The 18,899-nt window shown below is 42.4% G+C and overlaps 1 protein-coding gene across 1 annotated transcript in view; it reads left to right on the top strand.

Moving 5' to 3' along the window:
- The window catches only part of LOC135248355 (retinoic acid-induced protein 1-like), a 35,263-nt gene extending 18,356 nt beyond the window's left edge, over window positions 1–16,907 (top strand). The window contains exons 2-5 of the mRNA XM_064322893.1: window positions 8,864–14,206; window positions 14,481–14,574; window positions 14,853–14,902; window positions 16,546–16,907. Coding sequence (XP_064178963.1) covers window positions 8,882–14,206; window positions 14,481–14,574; window positions 14,853–14,902; window positions 16,546–16,554 — 5,478 coding nt within the window. The 5' untranslated portion in view covers window positions 8,864–8,881 and the 3' untranslated portion in view covers window positions 16,555–16,907. The remainder of the gene's footprint in view (window positions 1–8,863; window positions 14,207–14,480; window positions 14,575–14,852; window positions 14,903–16,545) is intronic.
- Window positions 16,908–18,899: the final 1,992 nt, after the last annotated feature.

Here is an 18,899-nt window from a genome sequence, read left to right as displayed (position 1 = left end):
CCTGAGACAAAAAAAAAACAGAACACTTATGTCTGCAATGGTACAAGCTGACATTCAGGCACATTGCTTTGAAATTTCAGGAACATATCGATAGTACAAGCCTTAATGACTGTCCCTTTCACACTGTAAATAGCTGCATATCACCTCCCCGTGTGCAGGAACATTTACTCTGGCTTAGAAGCCTTGGGAGGAAGCTCACAAGCTCCATTCTCATTACGCTATTCCCATACCACTGTCAGAGAGTCCCTTTAAAACCAGCTTGCCAAATTATTCACAGTGATATTCCAGAAATATGTTAGTTCTTTCTGCAGTTAACAGTATGACTGTTTTTAAGGCAAATGGCAAACCTGAACACCGGTTGATCGAGATATCAAGGGCATCGCCTACAGGCAGTGTCAAACTACAGAGGGTAAAGGATAAAGATGCAACTTTCGTTGCCTGTTTGATTTTCTTTTTATTCAATCTCCACTTTGTCCCCTAACTTTATTATACCCTTTGTTTTCTCCTTTTGTGGGGCTGTCTGTGCCATGATGTTTTAATTACTATTGTTGTTGAAGTGGACATTGGGCAAGGCACAATTTAAGTGCACATTACAGTAAGGTGACAAAGGCAAAACAGAACGTATAATTTTGATAATTTGAAATGTAAACAAAAGTGTGTAAAACTGAAGAAATAAAAATAGGAAATACTATGCAAAAATAATGTTCCAGAAATATTTATTGAGCAGATCAGAGATAGGGCTATCAGTGCATGACCAGATAGGTGACAGTAATACCAGAACTTTAAATAACACGCCTGTAAGCAGACCTGCGGACAGGCTTAATGAAGTCTTGTGGAACTGACACAATGGGGAGATCATTTTGCTTACCTATTTGACAGGCAGCCGAGCTGATGAAGGAAATAGGAGTGGAACGGAGATAGATTCTGCTAACCTGCAGTTGCAGAAAATGTTCAAGGGACCAAAGCCACCAGCACACACTACAGGGTCACCGTGTCATTATCACAGGGGCAAGGTTAGGGTTAGCAAGGGGTGAAAGGTTAATCTGTGACCCAGACAGAAAAACCAGAAGGATGGGATGCTAGTAGAAGAATAATAATGAGGAAAGGAATGCGGGAGAGAGGGCGAATGAGAAAGAGAGGGAGAGGAGAGAAAGAAAGAGTGACACTGCGACCGCGCTGCATCATCAATTAGACAGGCTGAGGTGGCACAGAACAGGAACAAGCGCAAACCGGTCTGCCTCATGGAGAGAAATAAATGACTGTGCCCTTATTGAAGGCAGCAAGGCATATAGCATTTCAGGCCAGTAATGTCACCGTGACTTTGTGCAAGTGCTAACAAACGCATCTCCTTCCGCTAAGTCCCTGGCAGCCAATATAACTTTCTCCAGATAAAAATAAACTGCAACTGTAATCCTGAGATAAATTACAGAGGGAAACAGCAATGTAATGATAGCAGAATCAAGCAGGGATACCGCAGCAAAGGAACCCAGCTCAAAGGCTGAATTCCCCTTTGCTTCACTGGAGCGTGGGACTGAAAGACTCGAGCTCTGCCAGTGCCTCCACCTCCCCTTCCCAGCCTGCAGCAGCAGCGCTGCTTTTTCAGCACCACAGCCCCCCTGCTCCCCGGCGCAGGCTTTCATTTCTCAGCCCTGCCCTGGAGTACGCAGCAGGGTTAGAGAGAAACGCGCAGTCGCAAGGGATCTGTCTAACGCTATTGTGAGCACTCCGATCCTTGATAACCCCCTTATACTTGGAAACAGATTCCCGAAAAATGAGCGCTGTAAGATGATTATTACATGGCGCCTGATATGTTTCATGGTTTTGTTGCACATCTTCTCCCTGAGAAAAATTATTTTCATCAATGCAGTCAGTTGTGTCAGTTGTAGAATGAAGGACCATGTTATTCTTATTACAGAATCTTGTCGAGTCGTATCACTAGTCATTTGCTTTTTGTTTGTTTCTTGTCCTACAGGGTATAGTTTATCCAATGGAAATTGGAAATGCTGGAGCCGAAAATACTAAAATATTAATGTTGTTTCAAATGTCAGGATATATTCTGAAACACTATATGCTGAGATAAAAAATGGCTGGTCATTTCTGTTACACATTTATCCAGGATATCAATATTTCATTTGTCGCATTTCACAAAGCACTCTTTGCAACATAACAAACTGCGACGAATAAATGACCGGGACCTTTCTGTGTAATTTTATACGTGCATACCTTTATCATACAGAATCTATCAGACCTGGAGCCCTGCTCCTCACACTAATGTGCGTGTGCAGAGACGGGAGGAATGAAAAGCGAAGCAGGGACAGGTGCGGAATGCAAAGCAGTGGCCTTCTGCACCGCGGTCCTCGCCGAGAGCCGGCGCGAGCCTCAGATAGCCCAGGGCTTTCTCTCTGCTCGGATGAGAAGGACACTGAGCTCAGCTCTCTGCAGAGAAGCCACGGCAGCACTCCCGCTCTCCTCAGCATCGCCACGTCAACAAAGCCAGCTTTAATCATTAAAGGGCTCCGTGTTCCGTTCTCCCATTTCAAATGACAATTAGCACACTAAAGCACCAGTCTAGGCAGGGGAGGAAATGTGTCCTTTTTAGCTGCATACAAACATTCCACCGCACAGATACCCTTCCCTCTGTTTTTCACACTGTCTCATCAACCCTACAGTGGTAAATATAGACCATGTTGTAGGAGCAGCACCTGACCTGGAGAGACGGAATCTGAATCTAAAGCATTTACTGGCATTTGTTGGCCAGCCCTGCATTACCCTGGTGATATGAATTTGGATTTTATTACATTATGTTTGGTTGCGTTTTGTTGTAAATAGTGGAGTAAAGGCATCTGTAATGCCAGCTGGTGCATGCAGTCTTTATGTTGCTATACAATGCTGGTGAAATTAGGCGATTCGTGTTTGCATGAAGCAATAATCAACAGTGAGTGTGAGACAGGAAAGTATGCATTAATGCCAGCCAGCAAAATTCCTATCAATTCAGAAATATTTGTCAAAACATAGCAGCTATATAGATAAATTAATTAATGACACATTGGCTGGCATTTTGACCAGTGTGGAGCACTGTAACTTGTTTTGTATCTTAATATTCTGTCTGGTGCATATTGCTCATACTTCATAGTGCTGATGCTAGCCAATTAAGAGAAAACCGTTCCTTCTGGGCTGTCATTATTGTCAACAAGATTAGACTATTCGTCAGATGAAATCTGTTGTGTATATTTATTTTCCGAACGAGGTGAGAAAAAAAATGGCAAAGAATATGCAGAGGAAACGAGTGCGGGGCAAGCTGCAGTTGTTTACAGCGACTGAGAGGAGCCTGTTGTCTACTGTGCCCATCGCAGCGCCTCCAAGCAGTCAGTGTGCACTCTAATTACAGGTTGCGCTGTACGCCTGTCACAAGCTGTTATACGGAATGCTGCTAACCAGCGCAGTGTGGGTTTGGGGAGGAAAAGTGTGTAAGGGTGTGAGTGGAGTTCTGCAGGACCAGGAAAACTGTGAGTGCATCTACCTGCAGTAAAAATGAAATACATGTACAGTAAGATAGGTGAAGCATTCATCCACAAAGCCTTATATTACAATCCACTATTGGCCACTATTTGCTATTACTATTGTAACTGTATGTCTTTCAGAACAAACAGTAATGACAGATACATTTTGTGTCATACAGCTTTACCGGAGTGAGAGTGGGAAACATATTGTTGTAACATATTGAATTGATCAGCTTCCCCCAGCCGGTTTCCTGCAGTAATGTGCCCCAGCATTTCCACGTCAGCAGGTAGAATGCTGGCACAGGCTCATCTCAGGAGTGTGAGGACTGTCTATTGTTCTAGATAGAGCCTCTTCCCTATACCCTCGGGTGCCTGCCTGCCTGCCGGTCTGCATCACACTGCGGATCGAAATGTCATGCTTCAGTTCAGACCATTCAGGTCAGACCCACCCCCCCATTCCGTCCACCCTCCCTTTCTTCTCCCTCTCTTTCTCTCTGTCACTCTGCGTATGTATGTGTGTGTGTGTGTGCGTATGTGTATGTGTGAGGTGATTCTAATGGGGCATCCAAACCAAACAGGGGCAAGTAAGACAAGCTGAACAGCTTATGTGGAATCTTGTAGTATTCACACTGTGCCAGTCTGAAACATTGAATGATCAATGGCTGTCTTGCCAGTTGTGAGAGATGCAATATGCAGACACAATATTTAACAATATTCTAAACACTATAGCAACCAAAATATAAGATTTTTTTGTAGCATGGTTGCTCAAGAGGTGCGAGGTGTATTGGGTGTGGTGGTAATTAGATTGTAAAGTGCTTGAGCAGGGAAATAGGGAATAAAAATACAAAATTAACATTCAAATAGGGCTTTTCAGACGAGTAGGTTCACAACTAAATGGAACCTGAAGTTTAACTGAAGTCTCTGTCCTTTTGGCATTCTACAATTGTTTTATTTCAAATTATCTGTAAACTGTGGTCCATGAAAGAAAATGCACCTATGTTTTGTGCAAAGCCAGGCTTGTGTTGACACAAATGGCAAACTTTGACCCAGATTTGAACTTAAAATGCATTCACTTAGGCAAGTATGATGACTATGGTGTGAAAAGAAGCTCAGCAAACACCAGGGTTAAATCTCAAGTGCATAGCTGTCATAGACATTTTAAAGTTGCGACAGTAACGTTACAAGGTCTTTTATTGTATGGGATGATGCTGTTGTTCCCTCAGGCAAGGTACTTGAATTAAATCATTAAATACCCTTCAGAGTAAAATATACACCACGGGGAAAGGTAGCTGAGCAAACATAAAATTATGCAGTTTCAACTGGCTTAGATGTGTCTGATTTAAATAGTTGTAAGGAGCAAGGAAAACCCAAACAGTTCAACCAACATCTTCCTAATGTTCACTAAACTGTGACTTTGGGTTAGTGACTAAAGGCTATTTCTGCTGATTCAACAAGAAGCATTAATGTTGATTGTGCTTGGTTCAAAAATTGCCCTCTAACAACTATGGCAAAAAACAAAAATTGAGATGGTTGTCATTTCTGATTATACTGGTTGAGCTATCTCATTACATTATAACAAACATGCCATTTCGTAATTTAGGACAAATGTCATTGTCACATTGTTATCTCCTATGAGAATGTGTCAATTTTATATCAGATTGCTTATGATTTTGGGCTGCCTTCGGGAATGTACCTTCCATAAACCTGCTGGACAGTACTCTCCAATGAATGCAACCAACATTTCATTAGTGAAGATCATATAAATCTTACAATAAAAGGTAGGCTACTAAGACATTTCCTGTGAAATGACCTTGCATCTGTGCTGGACAATAAAGTGATAAAGTAGTAGTTTCTCTTGTAGACTTTTCTTTTGCAGAGTGAAGGCACCACTGCATTTGAGCTTAGTTTTTCCCCATTCCTAAAGATTTTTCCTAAACATTAAACTGAAACAGCAAATAAATGTATATATTTAGCAAATCACAAGCTTTAACAGGTCCCAGCTATGTTGTGGCCATGTCCTGATGCTTTTATTTAATAATGCTGATTTTGATGGACAGAGGGGGGAATGAAGGGGATCCATTTAGAGTATGGTCCTATGATACGTTTCAAAAATGTATTAGCATATTCCAAGGTCATAAATATGCAGAACAAAACGGGGGCGAAACAGCCTTTGAGCAGCGTGTTGGGCCGTATTTGAATCTTCTCCAGGGGTGCCCTGTATTCCCACCCAACTGCTCCTGCATGCATAATGAAGGCGAGGGGCTCCGATGTAAACAGGGGGAGGAGCGCCTGCCGCTCCGGCGAGACCGCGGCTTCAATCAGCCAGGCGAGCGCGGGACGGGAGGGATCCTGTCTGCGGCTGCCGGGGAGATGATGAGATCAAGACGGGGCAGCTACAGTCGGCGCGTGCCGGATTATCTGCCGCGCAGCGGAACAATCAGATTCCATCCCCACCTCTCTGCGTCCAACGCGCACGGGCGCCTTATTATTCAGCCACACACCCCGGCCTGGCCACCGGACCCGGCGCTCTTTGTGTGCCTGTTACAACGCACGCCCGTCAGCTCAGGCCTGAAATCCTCACTCCCTTGGCTATTTGCTTACAGGCGCAAAACGGCTCAGTATTCCCGCTGGCTGCATCAGACAAGACCAAAGTTTCTCATGTTTCAGGCCAGATCTCTGAATGCTCCTGAAAAAGGTGCGCCTCCACAAAAAGCGAGCCGCTTAGCTATTTACAATCGCTTACAATCAAGACTGCACTATAGACCGTGAGGGCCATATTTACGGGCCATTTATTTAAATATTTTCACTGGTAAAATGAGAGAAATTTGGCATCCCTGAAATCCACATGTTTGGATTAATGCATATGTATTTTATGGTGCTCTGACAATAGACTATGGCAAAACTATGGGAGGAGAGAATCAAAATGTATACATATGACCTGCTACAGCTGATTTACTGTATCATGGCTGGTGGCGCTTGCGGCAAAGTTATTTGTGTCTCTTTTTGTCAATGTTTTTTGGTCACCTAGCATTGAACTTTTCAAGGATAGATAACTTTTTTAAATGATATCAGATTTGATTTATTGCCAATTAAAATAAAGCCAGAAAATTACATCTGGAACAGTTTTTACTTAGCTCACTCAATATTTTGGCAATATTTCCCACAAAGGTTATCACATTGCTCTGTTCCTTCGGTAGGTGGTAGAGGACTGAATTGCATGTGTACAGTACAAACCTGAAATGGCTACAGTAGCCACAATTTACATTACGTTATTAACTGTGTTACATTTATCAATGGTAAATGGTAAATGGGAAATCAAGTGTTATATTTATGGCGATTCTCCCCTATGTTTGCGAAAAGATAAAATCTTTTAAGATCATTTTTAAACACATGGCTCTTTCTTCTTTAGGAATAGCTGCCTGTCAGAGAAGTTGAGTGATGATGACTCTGAGGACGGTTGGCTATTAGGTACAGAATTAAACAACCTGAAATAGTAAGGCTGTGTTCCAAAATGTTTATTAATGTAATGTGTTAACATTTAAAGGTGGCAGCACTTATACATTGCATCCATGGACCTTGACACCTATCCAAAACCCAACTTCATCAGAGATGGAGCGGTACAACAATGTTTTCTGCCACGTATCTTAAATACAGGCAGTGCATTTAAATGAACTTGTTGCAGCAGCGTTCGATTACATAATCAGTCTTAGTAAATACCCCACTAAACTGAAAACGTGGTGATGCAGAATTTTGCAGCACTGACGGTAATTTGCAGTATGCTTAGTAAATATGTCCCACAGCATTTTCTCAGAGCGGTATTTAAACCTATAACTACCATCAAGGTTACCATCAAGGACGATCTAGAGAGCTTGAGTGAATGTGAAAAAGGTCTATGGGACAAAAGCTATTGTGGTAGCTGAACACATTCAACAGTTAGTAAAGTCAACTTTGATTCTTGCATATGCTGTCACTGGAGAGCCGGAGCATTGCAAGTTGTAACTGTAACACAGATCACATTCCATTCTGAACGAAACCAAGTTGCATGCTTATCATTAGAGTGCAAAGATATAAATTGAGCATAATGTATTAATATAAAGAGGAAGTAAAAATGTAACACTTGCAGTAACCTCTTGTATATTCTCTTTATAGTGCTTCTTACTCACCCAGAGGAAATAAGTGATTAAATAATCTGGAAACGAAGGGATGGCGAGTAGGGGTGCATATCGGCTTAGCTCAGAATGACATGTAATTCCATGCAATTTTTCTAAGTAATGCTAAAAGATTGACTGTTTTGTGCAATGTACAAGCTGTACTGAATAATTGTATTAGGCTTGCATTAAAACATGAATCCCTCTGCAAAACTTAATGCTGTACTAGCTGTACTAAATAAAGTTACTTGTTGTAATATGTTGAACATGTTTAGCAGATACAAATTCTATCTATACTTAGCATACTCTAGCATACTTATTTATGCTTCATAAGATAGACAAAGCAGGGTTAAATGCATAAATGACCCGTGGGTGTGTTGGAGCTTTGGCTCCATGGACAATTGGACAGCCCACTTTTTCCCTTGAACATGATATTTCTTAAACGAGTTATTGTACAGCAGGGATTTTTTGTAACATGTACAGTATGGACCAAGTGATATAACAAGGAAAGCAGTGCATGTGATTCCAAGAGACGCATGCACTGCTTTTTAAGCTGCTACCTAACATATTTATAAAGTAACTAAAATATTTTGGTGCTCCTGTATCTGATGCTTTATGTTACTAGGATGAAAAGCAATTGGTAATAACACTGAAATTAATTGTACTACATGTCACTTAAAATCTCATCTTTGAATGGTGGCCTTTAAATCTCAGTCAGAGTTTTGTCCTGCTAATACCGTTGACTCTCTTTTTGTGGTGAGTTCAGAATTTCAAAGTTGAATTCAATCCTGGATTTTAGTGCACATTACCTATTAACTTGACCTTAGTTCTATGTATGTGATAGTGCTATTGCAGTATAAAATTCAAAATGTGATGTGATGTTATGTATTGTTTAATGTTGCCATGTCTAATAGAGGGTAAATGGGTACATTTATAAAGTTTGCCATTGATTAATGGTTAACCTGATAAAATATTTATTTAATTTTCAAGGTTGATATCATTGAAGGAATTTAGAATGAGGAATTCTGCTCTAAAATCACTTCTTATAACGCTTTATTTGACCCTTCTATGAGGAGAGTCTAAAACATGAAATGGTTTCATTCACTTGTTTGAAGACAGCATTAAAGTAAAAAGGATGAGATGAAACGATAAATATAAGCAGGGAAGTTTAGCACTAAGCACACTCTCTCTGTTTTGTTTCCTTTTTTTTTTTAGAGTGCCCTAGTCGAAGTCATGCAGTCTTTCAGAGAAAGGAGTGGTTTCCGTGGTAACCAGCACTGCCACCAGCAGGAGCCCTATGAATTATCACGCCTTGAGAATTACAGACATCATCACAGCCAGAACAGACAGGGCTATGAGGCGCACTCTCTCACAGTGGCAGCAACAGCAGCAGCAGCAGCAGCAGCAGCAGGGGCGGGAGCTAAGGATTGTTACAGCAAGCAAGTCTACCCTGGCTATGCCAGCAACTCTGCCACGGCTGAGAAACAGTACAATGGAGGAAAAATCACAAGCCAGCACTTACAGGGTGGATACAGCAGCCATCTTAACACTGCCTACTCTACCCAGTACATAAATGAAGGTCATCTGCAGCAGAAATGGGAGGATTCTTCTCACATGTCCCAATATGAACAGAGTGTGCTTGGCAGGCTGGAATCAACAGGTGGGGCAGGGGGTAGATCTCAGTTTCTACCACAGAATATGCTAGCCATTTCACAAAACCAGTGCACCCATGCCAGTCAGCCTTCCACTCCAGTGTACACCAGCCATCACCAACAGAAACTCCCACAAGATACAACCACATCTGCTATGACCTACACCCAAGGGCACCTCCATTTCCCCCAACATACTCAGTCTCTCGCAACCCCTACGCCTTCTTATGTAGAAAAATGCAATGCCGCACCCCATTGTTACAAAGGCTATCCCATGCCCCCAAATTCCCAGTATAGCAGGCAGCCAGGAAACAACAACAACAGCCTCAAGCAGAGTAGCTACAGGTCTCAGAACAGCTATGCCTACCAGCAGCCTCCCTCCAGGAGTGGATATGAACAACAACCCCCTCTGCAGGGGATTCCCAGCACACAGGACAGCTTCTCAAAATACCAACATTTTAGCCAGCCACAACAGGGCTACTGCCTATCAGACATCTCTGTGAGGTCCCCAGAGCAGTACTACCAGACCTGCAGTCCCAATGCTAGCCACTCACCTGCCAGGTCGGTGGGCAGGTCACCCTCTTACAACCCCACTTCTTCCCCCTTAATGGTCCATTCTGAGACGTTCCTGTACAGCCAGCCTCCCATCACCTCAGGGGCCTCATCATCCTCCAGTCTACAAGAGCAAGGCTTACATTTACCACCGCAGTCTCACCCATCCTCCAGCATCAATCATCAGACAACCAGCTATGCAGGGTCACTAATGGATAAGTTCTCAGAGAAGCTATTGTCCAATCCCAGCTTGTGGAGTCTCAATGCCCTAACATCTCAGGTGGAAAACATTTCCAACAATGTCCAGCAGCTGCTGCTCTCTGAAGCACTCATAGCTAACAAGAAGGGCAGCAAACGTAACAATCCTAAACAAGGGGAGGACTATAAGGGCCAGCTTCACACGCTTGAGGACAGCTCGTGTTCAGACTCCCAGCATTCTGCCCCTGTGTCCGAAACTTTCAGCACTCCCTCGACCATCCACACTGGGCTACAAGAGGGGAGATGCCCCAACAGCTCTGAAGACCAACAGGAGAGGAGCTACTACTACTGTGGGCAAAACCCAAGCCCAGCACAGGCCACCACAAACCCCCAGTTTACTCTGAATGTGGTCCCGTCCTGTGTAATGACCTCGCCCAATGACATGTCCTGTAATTCAGAGGCCTCACACAGGACTGCACAAACTGGGGGTGACAACTTGAACACCATATTGAAGGAATTAAGATCAGAGAAGTCTCCCATCAGCATTGCTGTTCCGGACTCTCTAAACCAAGAGCAGAACTCTCCAGCAGACAGGGAGAGCCTGGGGGACACAATCAAGGAGAACTTTGAGGAGTCAGCCTGGTCAGAGAAGTTAGAGGAGAAGGAGAGGAAGGAGGAGAAAGAACAGCTCCTCACAGAATGTGAGAAGCAGGCTGATGTCATTGCATGCAAGCAGGAGGAGGAATGGGCGGGGGAAGAGAAGTGTCTGTCTGTTTTACATAAGATAAGCGATGCCCTGAGTGTCAACAATTACCCCAATGACAAGGATGAAAAAGTGTATCAGGATTTGGTACAGAATTATAGTCCAGCCGATGGGGATATTTCTGAACGGCTTTGCAATTCGTCTGATATCAGTTGCAGGAGAGACGCGGACTCTGATGTACAACCTGAAACTTACAAATCTGAGTTTCTTCCTGATTCGGATGCTACAGGGAAAAGAGCACGATTTGTTTGGGGGGATGAATATTTAACCATGAAAGAGAACAACTCGGAGTTTCCACATGTGAACTCTAGGAGTGAGCTTTTTGAAGAGAGTCTTTCAACTACTCCGAAAGAGAGGCTTCAGGCACATGAAGAGCAGCACTCTGTCCTTTCCAGTCAGGCTGCTGAAGTGAGTAAGGAGGAGAGTTTGTCATCTTCTGAGGAGGTCATTAATAATATAACATGGTCACTGGAATCTGGAGAATTTCTCAGCCCAGAACCAGAGCAGGGAAAGTCTCCATCCCCAGCTAATGTGGATGTGGAGGTGCAAGACACAGATTTCACAGGCTCAGAAAAGAGGTCAGTCATTTGCGACATTACACCTCAGACTAATTCTGTGAAGGCAGTCTTCTCAGTGTTTAATGAGGAAGCAACACCTCTGTCCCAAGCAAGGGAGCACATTGATCAGTGCGATGCTGTGGTGCTGGAGCCAGAATCTCCTCAGCTACCAGGCAAGTCAATGATGCACTCAGCACCTTCCTGGGCTGATACTCCACCTTCCCCAAAAAAAGGTGATGAAGAAATTGATCCTGGAATAAGCTGCCCTATTGCAGTGACACCTTCAACTAAATCTGAGCCAATGGCAACCTCTGCAAACCATAGGGTGTTCAACAGAAGACATGTGAGGGGCAGGAGACGCCAGCCTGGAGTGCTAATGCACACAAGTGTTCGAATCAGAAGACTCTCCAGTGTGGAAGGGGACTGTGTTCCAGCAGCTCCTCAGGAAATTGATTTGCCACCCAGTAAAACCATGGTTTTTGTAGAACAAGCAAGGGCAGCTCACAAAGACCTTTCTAGTCAGACACCTACACATTTAACAGAAAACTTCCCGTCAAGGATGTGTACTCGCTCTTTGACTGCAATGGCTACTCCTAAAACTTGTGTCCGTTTGAAAAGGCAACGAGGGCAGAAACCCTCCAATGTGGGTTTTGTCAAAGACTCTCAAGGTGATCCCAAGGGCTTAATATCTAAAATCAAATGGAGGAAGCAGCGAGGCCCAAAACCTATGATCATAGGTCACAGGAAGGGCAGGAGAGGCCTGAGTGAAAACAGACAGCAAGATGAAAACCAGGAAACCACCTTGTGCTTATCTCCCTGCGTCAAAGCTCAAAGGCCCATGGTCCTGAGATCGAGAAAACATACACAGGAGAACCCACTGAAAGAAAAAGCGAAGGAGAGAAAGACTATGTGCATTCTACCCAAGGCATTGAAGGAAATGAAGGGACAAAGGACAGCATTTCTAAAAGAACAGGACTGTGTGAGTTCCAAACAAAACCTTGCTTCTGTCCATCGGAAGGGCGTGTACAGAACACTGCTTAGCAAATCAGACAAAAGTGTGTCCTCCATTAAGAGGAAATCCAGCTGCCATTCCCCATTACCCGTGAAAAAACAGAGAGGGGTCAAAGGAAACAAACCAGAAATGATGCAGCCCCCTTTAAAAACTAAGCTGATGGGAGTCAAAGGTCCCAAGAAGAATCTAATGCAAGGAGAGAATTGTAATATACCTTTGAGTGGTTTCCTTGCCAAAGATCCCTCCCCTGCTAATATAAGTGACGTTCCTTGTATGCTGCCTCAGTATCCAGCAAAAACAAAGTATCTGCCCCCTAGAAAAGGCCGAGGCCTAAAATATGAAGCAATGGTTCAAAAAATTACATCACCAGGGTCAAAAAAGCACATTACATATCCTCAAGTTGAAAATGTACAAGGTAATTTGGTGACAAGAACCACATTACAAAGTTTGGAACGAGCAAAAACGGTAGAGGCAGGAGAGGTGAAGCCAGAGCAGCAGGAAATCACTCAGAAATTGGAGGAAACACAAGACTCCACAGTTGTCAAAGCTTCAGTTATAAAATGGAGAAAACAGCTGTCCACAGAGAATGGAAATCCACCCGAGTTAGTGTCAGGAGCGGGTAGTCAAGTCATTAATACTCCACGACTAGCTAAACAAAGAGCAATCAAGAACAACCATGAAATGCATTTAAAGCAGAGGAGGAAAAAGAGGAAGGGTCTAACATCCTTAGAGAGCACTGACACTGCAGAGCAGCAGACACCAACCCCATTTCCAGCAGGGGAGAAGATGCCCCCCACACAGACCCCTGCACACACAAGTGTGAGTAAAAAGCCAAGATATCCAATGGCCCCAACAAGAAATACCCAGGCTAAAGCCCTGGCAAAACAAGGCATCAAAAACAAAACAATAATCCCAAAAACAGGGCCCAACAGGAGAAATAAAAAATATTTACACAATGTTAAGCCTACACAAAATGGGTGGAGACTTAAGACTCGACACAGACTGCAAACCAATCCAGAGGTAGAGGGGCAGCAGCCAGAGATTTGCTTAAAATATATAATGTACAAACCACAAAAAAATGAAAATAAACTCTTCAGTCCATATGTGTACATTGATAGTTCAGAAGAATTTGCTTCTTTTTGTGCTGTCATCAATAGGCCTGAGGAAGAGCTGCTTCTCCAAGCCAAGAAAAAGAGATTTCCCAAAATACAGAACCCAGTCATTGTTGCTAAGGTGATACCAAACTCCTCTGTAATGCTGCAGGGACCCTTAGTGAACAAACACCTGATTGACAAGTGTCTTACTTGTTGCCTGTGTGGAAAACCAGCCAATTACAGAGAGCTTGGGGACCTGTGTGGACCATATTACCCTGAGGACAGCATACCACGGAAGGCTATGTCTTTTAAGTACAAACTGGAGTCTAGGGATGAGGTAGTAACAGTGAACTGCAGTGCGGGGGAGGCCTGCACACCGAAGAGGGGGGGTGTAAAGAGCCTTAGCGGGGGGAGCAGTGCCACTGGCCGCCCTGGGCGGCCCAAGAAAGCGGACAAGGCATCAGGGGAGAGTACCACAATTCGACCCAAATTTCTGGAGCGGTACAAAAAGCTGCAGCAGTCACAGAGCTATGAAAGGAGAATCAGGGAGGAGGGGGCAGCTCATTCAAGGTTGCAGGATGGCAGCGGGGCTGTTTTTCGGAAGCTAGAACTAGAAGTGGAGGCTAAGGAGAACTGGGTTCACGAAGCTTGTGCTGTTTGGACCAGCAGCGTTTTCCTGGTTGCTGGCAAGCTGTATGGACTGCAGGAAGCCGTGAATGCTGCTGCTGAGATGGTAAATATCTCAGACTCTCCTGTCAACACGGTACCAGGCCATTATTGAGAAATGCTGCAGTTGCGATCTATAAACTAGATTATATAGAAAGCGACAAATGTGAGTATCACACAGCTTCCAGAAAAGTAAATTCTTTATTTGATTATAGTTTCATTTTAAGATTAGAAGGTCAAGCCCACACACACCAATATGCATGAATATTTTATATTACAGCGCAATGTGTTTCATCATAAACTTTGCAACATTCAAAGCTTGTTTACTCTCCACAACACAGAGGTGTTCAAAGTGCCAGGATGTGGGTGCATCAGTCAGCTGCTGCAGCAAAGGCTGTCACCAGAAATTCCACTATGTCTGTGCCAAAGAGACTGGTAAGAGCCTGTGGAGAAATAGTGTGTGTACAATGTACTCTCTCTCTCTCTCTCTCTCTCTCTCTCTCTCTCTGAAAACGCTTTGTGCTTTTATGGCAGAGATTCACATTACATTCTTTCACAAGCATGCTAGCTTGAACCTGGCATAGGCAGTTTAGCATGTCAAAGGACAGACTCGTTCAATTACGGACAATATTAATCAAGGAGAGTGCACAACTGATAGCTAACTTTAACTCTCTTCTCTTCTGGTTCTTACCCTATGTATCTTGCCTTTACAGGTTGTTTGTTGCTAGAAGAAAGCTTATCATTGAAATGTACAAAACATAAGGTAACTCTATTTTCTTACCAGAAACCATTCCTCCACAGTGTTTGCAGCTTGAATTCATAGATTAACTAAAAGTCTTCTCATTGCTCTTTTTTATGTTACTGCCCTAAAAGATAGAAATTAAATGAATCTGCTGCATTGTAAAAGTAGAGTGCTTATTTAACAGCATCTCTAGAGGCTGCATCTCAGCATCCACAATTCCTTTTCTTACTAGCTCTATCCATCAATTATTTCCAGTTAAAATATTAGTGTTACTAATTTGACATTTTCTGTTCCAAGCACTGCAGTTCCTTTATTAATTTATTCATCCTTTGCTTAGTTCCATGGAAGACACATTGAGGTTTGAGCCCTCATTTGCAATGGTACCAATATTACAACAACATAAAACTAAAATATTAGTAACATTTAAAAATAATAAAATTAAAGTTACATTTTTTAATTTTTACATTTTTAAATTTAAATTTGTTCTTGGCACCTGAATACACAGGTTAATTGAATTTTGCCAATTCATGTGTTTAACAAAAAAAAAGACTAACTATAAAACTAAAGGAATAATTTACAACTTAATTAGCATATTGTCTAAATGAGGAGTCCAGTTTACGAGAAGATTATCTGTTTTTAACTAGGCATTTCTGAAAAGGCAGAAATGTTGATTTTTCTGTCATGCTACCTGGTTCTGCGGCAGCACTACACGCCACCTAATGGCCCGTCTCTAGCACTGCAGCAAAGAGCAAAATCAGGGAAGGTCAGAGCTGGAGCATGGGCTGACATTGAGCACAGAATAGCAAGCAGGTCTGTGTGAAAAACAACAGCCTATCCTCTGCAGACTGACGGAGAAGAGAACTTGGCTGCTGATCAATACAGCCTCCCCTCTCTGCCTCCCACGTAATGAGATCTCAGAGCAGGCAGAGAGCACATCAAAGTGATTCACCAACTCGGGTGTCTCAAGAGTTCGGTCTCCGCAATGCCACTCCACTGCCTTCATATAACAAAGAGAGAGAAGGGATAGCACCTCTGTCCAGGGCTCTCCGGAAATAATGCAGGGAAGAAAAGGGGTAGCATATGTTTCTTTTTGCTGCATCCACACAAGCTAATTTTATATAAACCAAGCTCAGGATTGATTACATATTATACATGTTAGCAGATCACCATTGTTGGGCCAGAGGCGGTTTTATAAGTTTTGCTTTTATTTAGAGAAAAAACTGGGTTTTGGCTGAAATTTGCTGAGAGATGATTGGACTTGGTCTACACAGTTCCGGGCTTCCTGTGCTAGAGAAAGCATCCATTGGGAAGATACTGAGTACAGTGCACATTTGGCCGACCATGGAGCAGGCCATTTAAATGTGAATAAGACTCAAGCAGCCCCAGCCCCACTCAGGGTGTCTGCCCTGTGTATAGTGCTCTAAACACGTGCTTGCGATGTACTGGGACTTTCCCTTGTGTGCAGCTGTCTGTAGTATGTGTATCTTTCGGCATGTTCGCTGTTTTTGTGTCTGTCTGTGTTTGCACTGGGGAGTGTATCTTTGTTATAGTCTGTGTGTTTGTGCTGAACTGTGTGTGTCTTTGTGCTTGCCAGTGTTTGCTCTACCAGCAGCCGCTCCCTAATGCATATCTGGATTGTTCCGTTTGTTTTGTTTCCTTTCCAGGCTTTGTAAAGCCCAGCCAGCCTTGTGAAGCTCTCCTATGCAGTGCATCAAAGGACATACATCCCTCTGCTGACAAGCCAATATGGATTACAGCTCAACACTCCACAGTGAAACGCCCAAAAGGAGCTCTCCCGTAGCACCGTAGCAGCAATACACATACTGGATCAAGTCTACTGTACAGCATTCTCAATTGCTCTTGTCTTTTTCTACTGGTTTTTCTCTTCTAGAGGCACTACCCATATCAATTCATTTTCCTGAATGGAAGATAAGCTTAAAATAAAAACAATGATTTTTAATCATTGATACAAAAGAGAAACTTGGCTAAATGCAGAGCAGTCTGTGACTAAAGGTTCTCATGTGTTTTTTAATACAAACGTGTCATTCTGTTTTAAGGCTCATTTGTTTTGACTCGAGTACATGCACACTCCGCATCTACAAGTCCCACACTCGGTGTCAAATGTTGAAACACTTCAGATTTCAATGTTGCCACATTCAAATGTATTCAGATTCAAGCATCAGTGCCAACTAGATGTACTTTAATATAATGCTCTTCCTAGATATATCAATGTGAATTTCCAATTCTGTGACCAAATTTATTTGTATCATCATCTGTACTGTTTATGTGTTATTCTTTCATCCAATACTGTATGTCCACTCCAGGTCGAATGTTGAATGTCCAGGTCACTTGTAACAAAGATCATTTTTCAGTCTGCATTTCTGTACCACAAATCAGCCTTTTATGCAGTTATTTTGCATTAATATTTATAGGCAGATATAAGGTTCAAATTGTTATTGCACAAATTTCTGTTGAGGAGTGAGACTAATAGAATTTTGATTTCTTTCCTGCACAATACTGGCATGTCGCTGGCATCCAGGTAAAAGGAAAACTTAAACAGGGAGCTTGTTTACGTTGTCAGTTTGTTCAACTAGATGCAAAAAACAACAATGAAAAATATATAGTCAGCATTCAGGCAAAGCAGATATCACACATAGTTGGCAAGTTTTACCACAGTTATTTTATGGTGTACATAAGTATTTGACTGTTTAATTGTAAGATGTGATGTACTTAAATACTTGTGTATAGTATTTCTTAGAGATATTTATTTTATATAAATAAATATGTAATTGCCAATAAAAGGTTATTAAAAGAATGGATTAAAATAACTTTTGGAATGTTGCTTTTCTTGTCGGGATGTTTTTTCACTGTTAATCTTATGCTCAGTGGTTGTTTTAGTTTATTTTAAATACTCCCATTTCTGGCCATAAAGAGACTAATGCATTGATGCCAGCGAAGCTAGTGGTGCATCATTTCATAGAAGGCAGTCGTACCGCCATTAAACCTCCTCGTTTTGAGCAGCAGAAGCTAAATGAGACTGGACTCAGATGGGGGACCTATTGGGAAAACTAGGTTGCTTCTGGAAATGGTGCTAACAGAACAGTAGGGGGCAATTTCCCTAAGGACCGAAGGGACATAGACCCTGTGCCATGATGGGAGTGGGGGCATTGTGTTCTTGACTGTACCGTGCTTTGGGTAGATGTGAAAGGTTCAAAATCCCCGTCATATTCCATTAAAGATACCGTAACACTTTTGGAAAGATATCCAGGAGTATTAACCCTAGTTTTCTGAAGCACAGCAGATCAGGCCACCTCATAATTCCCTGATTATAGTTGCCTATTTAGATTCTACAGGTCAGCTGTGAAAAAAATAAGAACTTTCTGCTCACATTCCTAGCTAAATAGTTTAAAAATAAACGTTCATCCTTCGAAAGGCCAAGTGAATCCTACAGGTTACTGCATGAGTTACACTTCACAAAGCATTGCCATGTGTGCTTTGTAGTGTGTTCAAAAATGTTCCATCACTTAGCAGCATGTTACAAAATCATATTTTTATTTACCTTTTCATGATACAAGAGGAAGCCAGCTAGGTTGAAAATAATCACAAAGATCACTATTTCTTATTTTATTATAAATTACACTTCTGAGTAGACATGCTAATTATATATTGGGTAAAGTGCTTTGTGTTCCAATTCTAAATACTGCTGCAGACCTACAGCTGAGAAAAATAAACTATTTCTTCATGGGTTCTCTCCAGTAGCTGTCTTCGGGATACATAACATTTGAAAATGTAAAACATAAGCATCAGGGTTATTCTAACAAGGACTATAACACTGAACATAGTGGGAAATGTTTCATAATTCCTGTCAGACACTGGGAGTTTGACTCAAAGTGATGCCAACCTTCAGAAGACAATACATAAGAACAGTACAATTTGTTTCCATGTTTTCAGTTGCTCAGCAACTTTAGAGAAAACCTGATGCATTATTGAATAAAATAATCCTAATCAATAAACATGG

Source organism: Anguilla rostrata, chromosome 2 (assembly GCF_018555375.3).
Source record: "Anguilla rostrata isolate EN2019 chromosome 2, ASM1855537v3, whole genome shotgun sequence".
Classification (NCBI taxonomy): Eukaryota; Metazoa; Chordata; class Actinopteri; order Anguilliformes; family Anguillidae; genus Anguilla; species Anguilla rostrata.
Note: the sequence above shows the minus strand (reverse complement) of the source record. Positions and strands in the feature narration are given on the sequence as shown.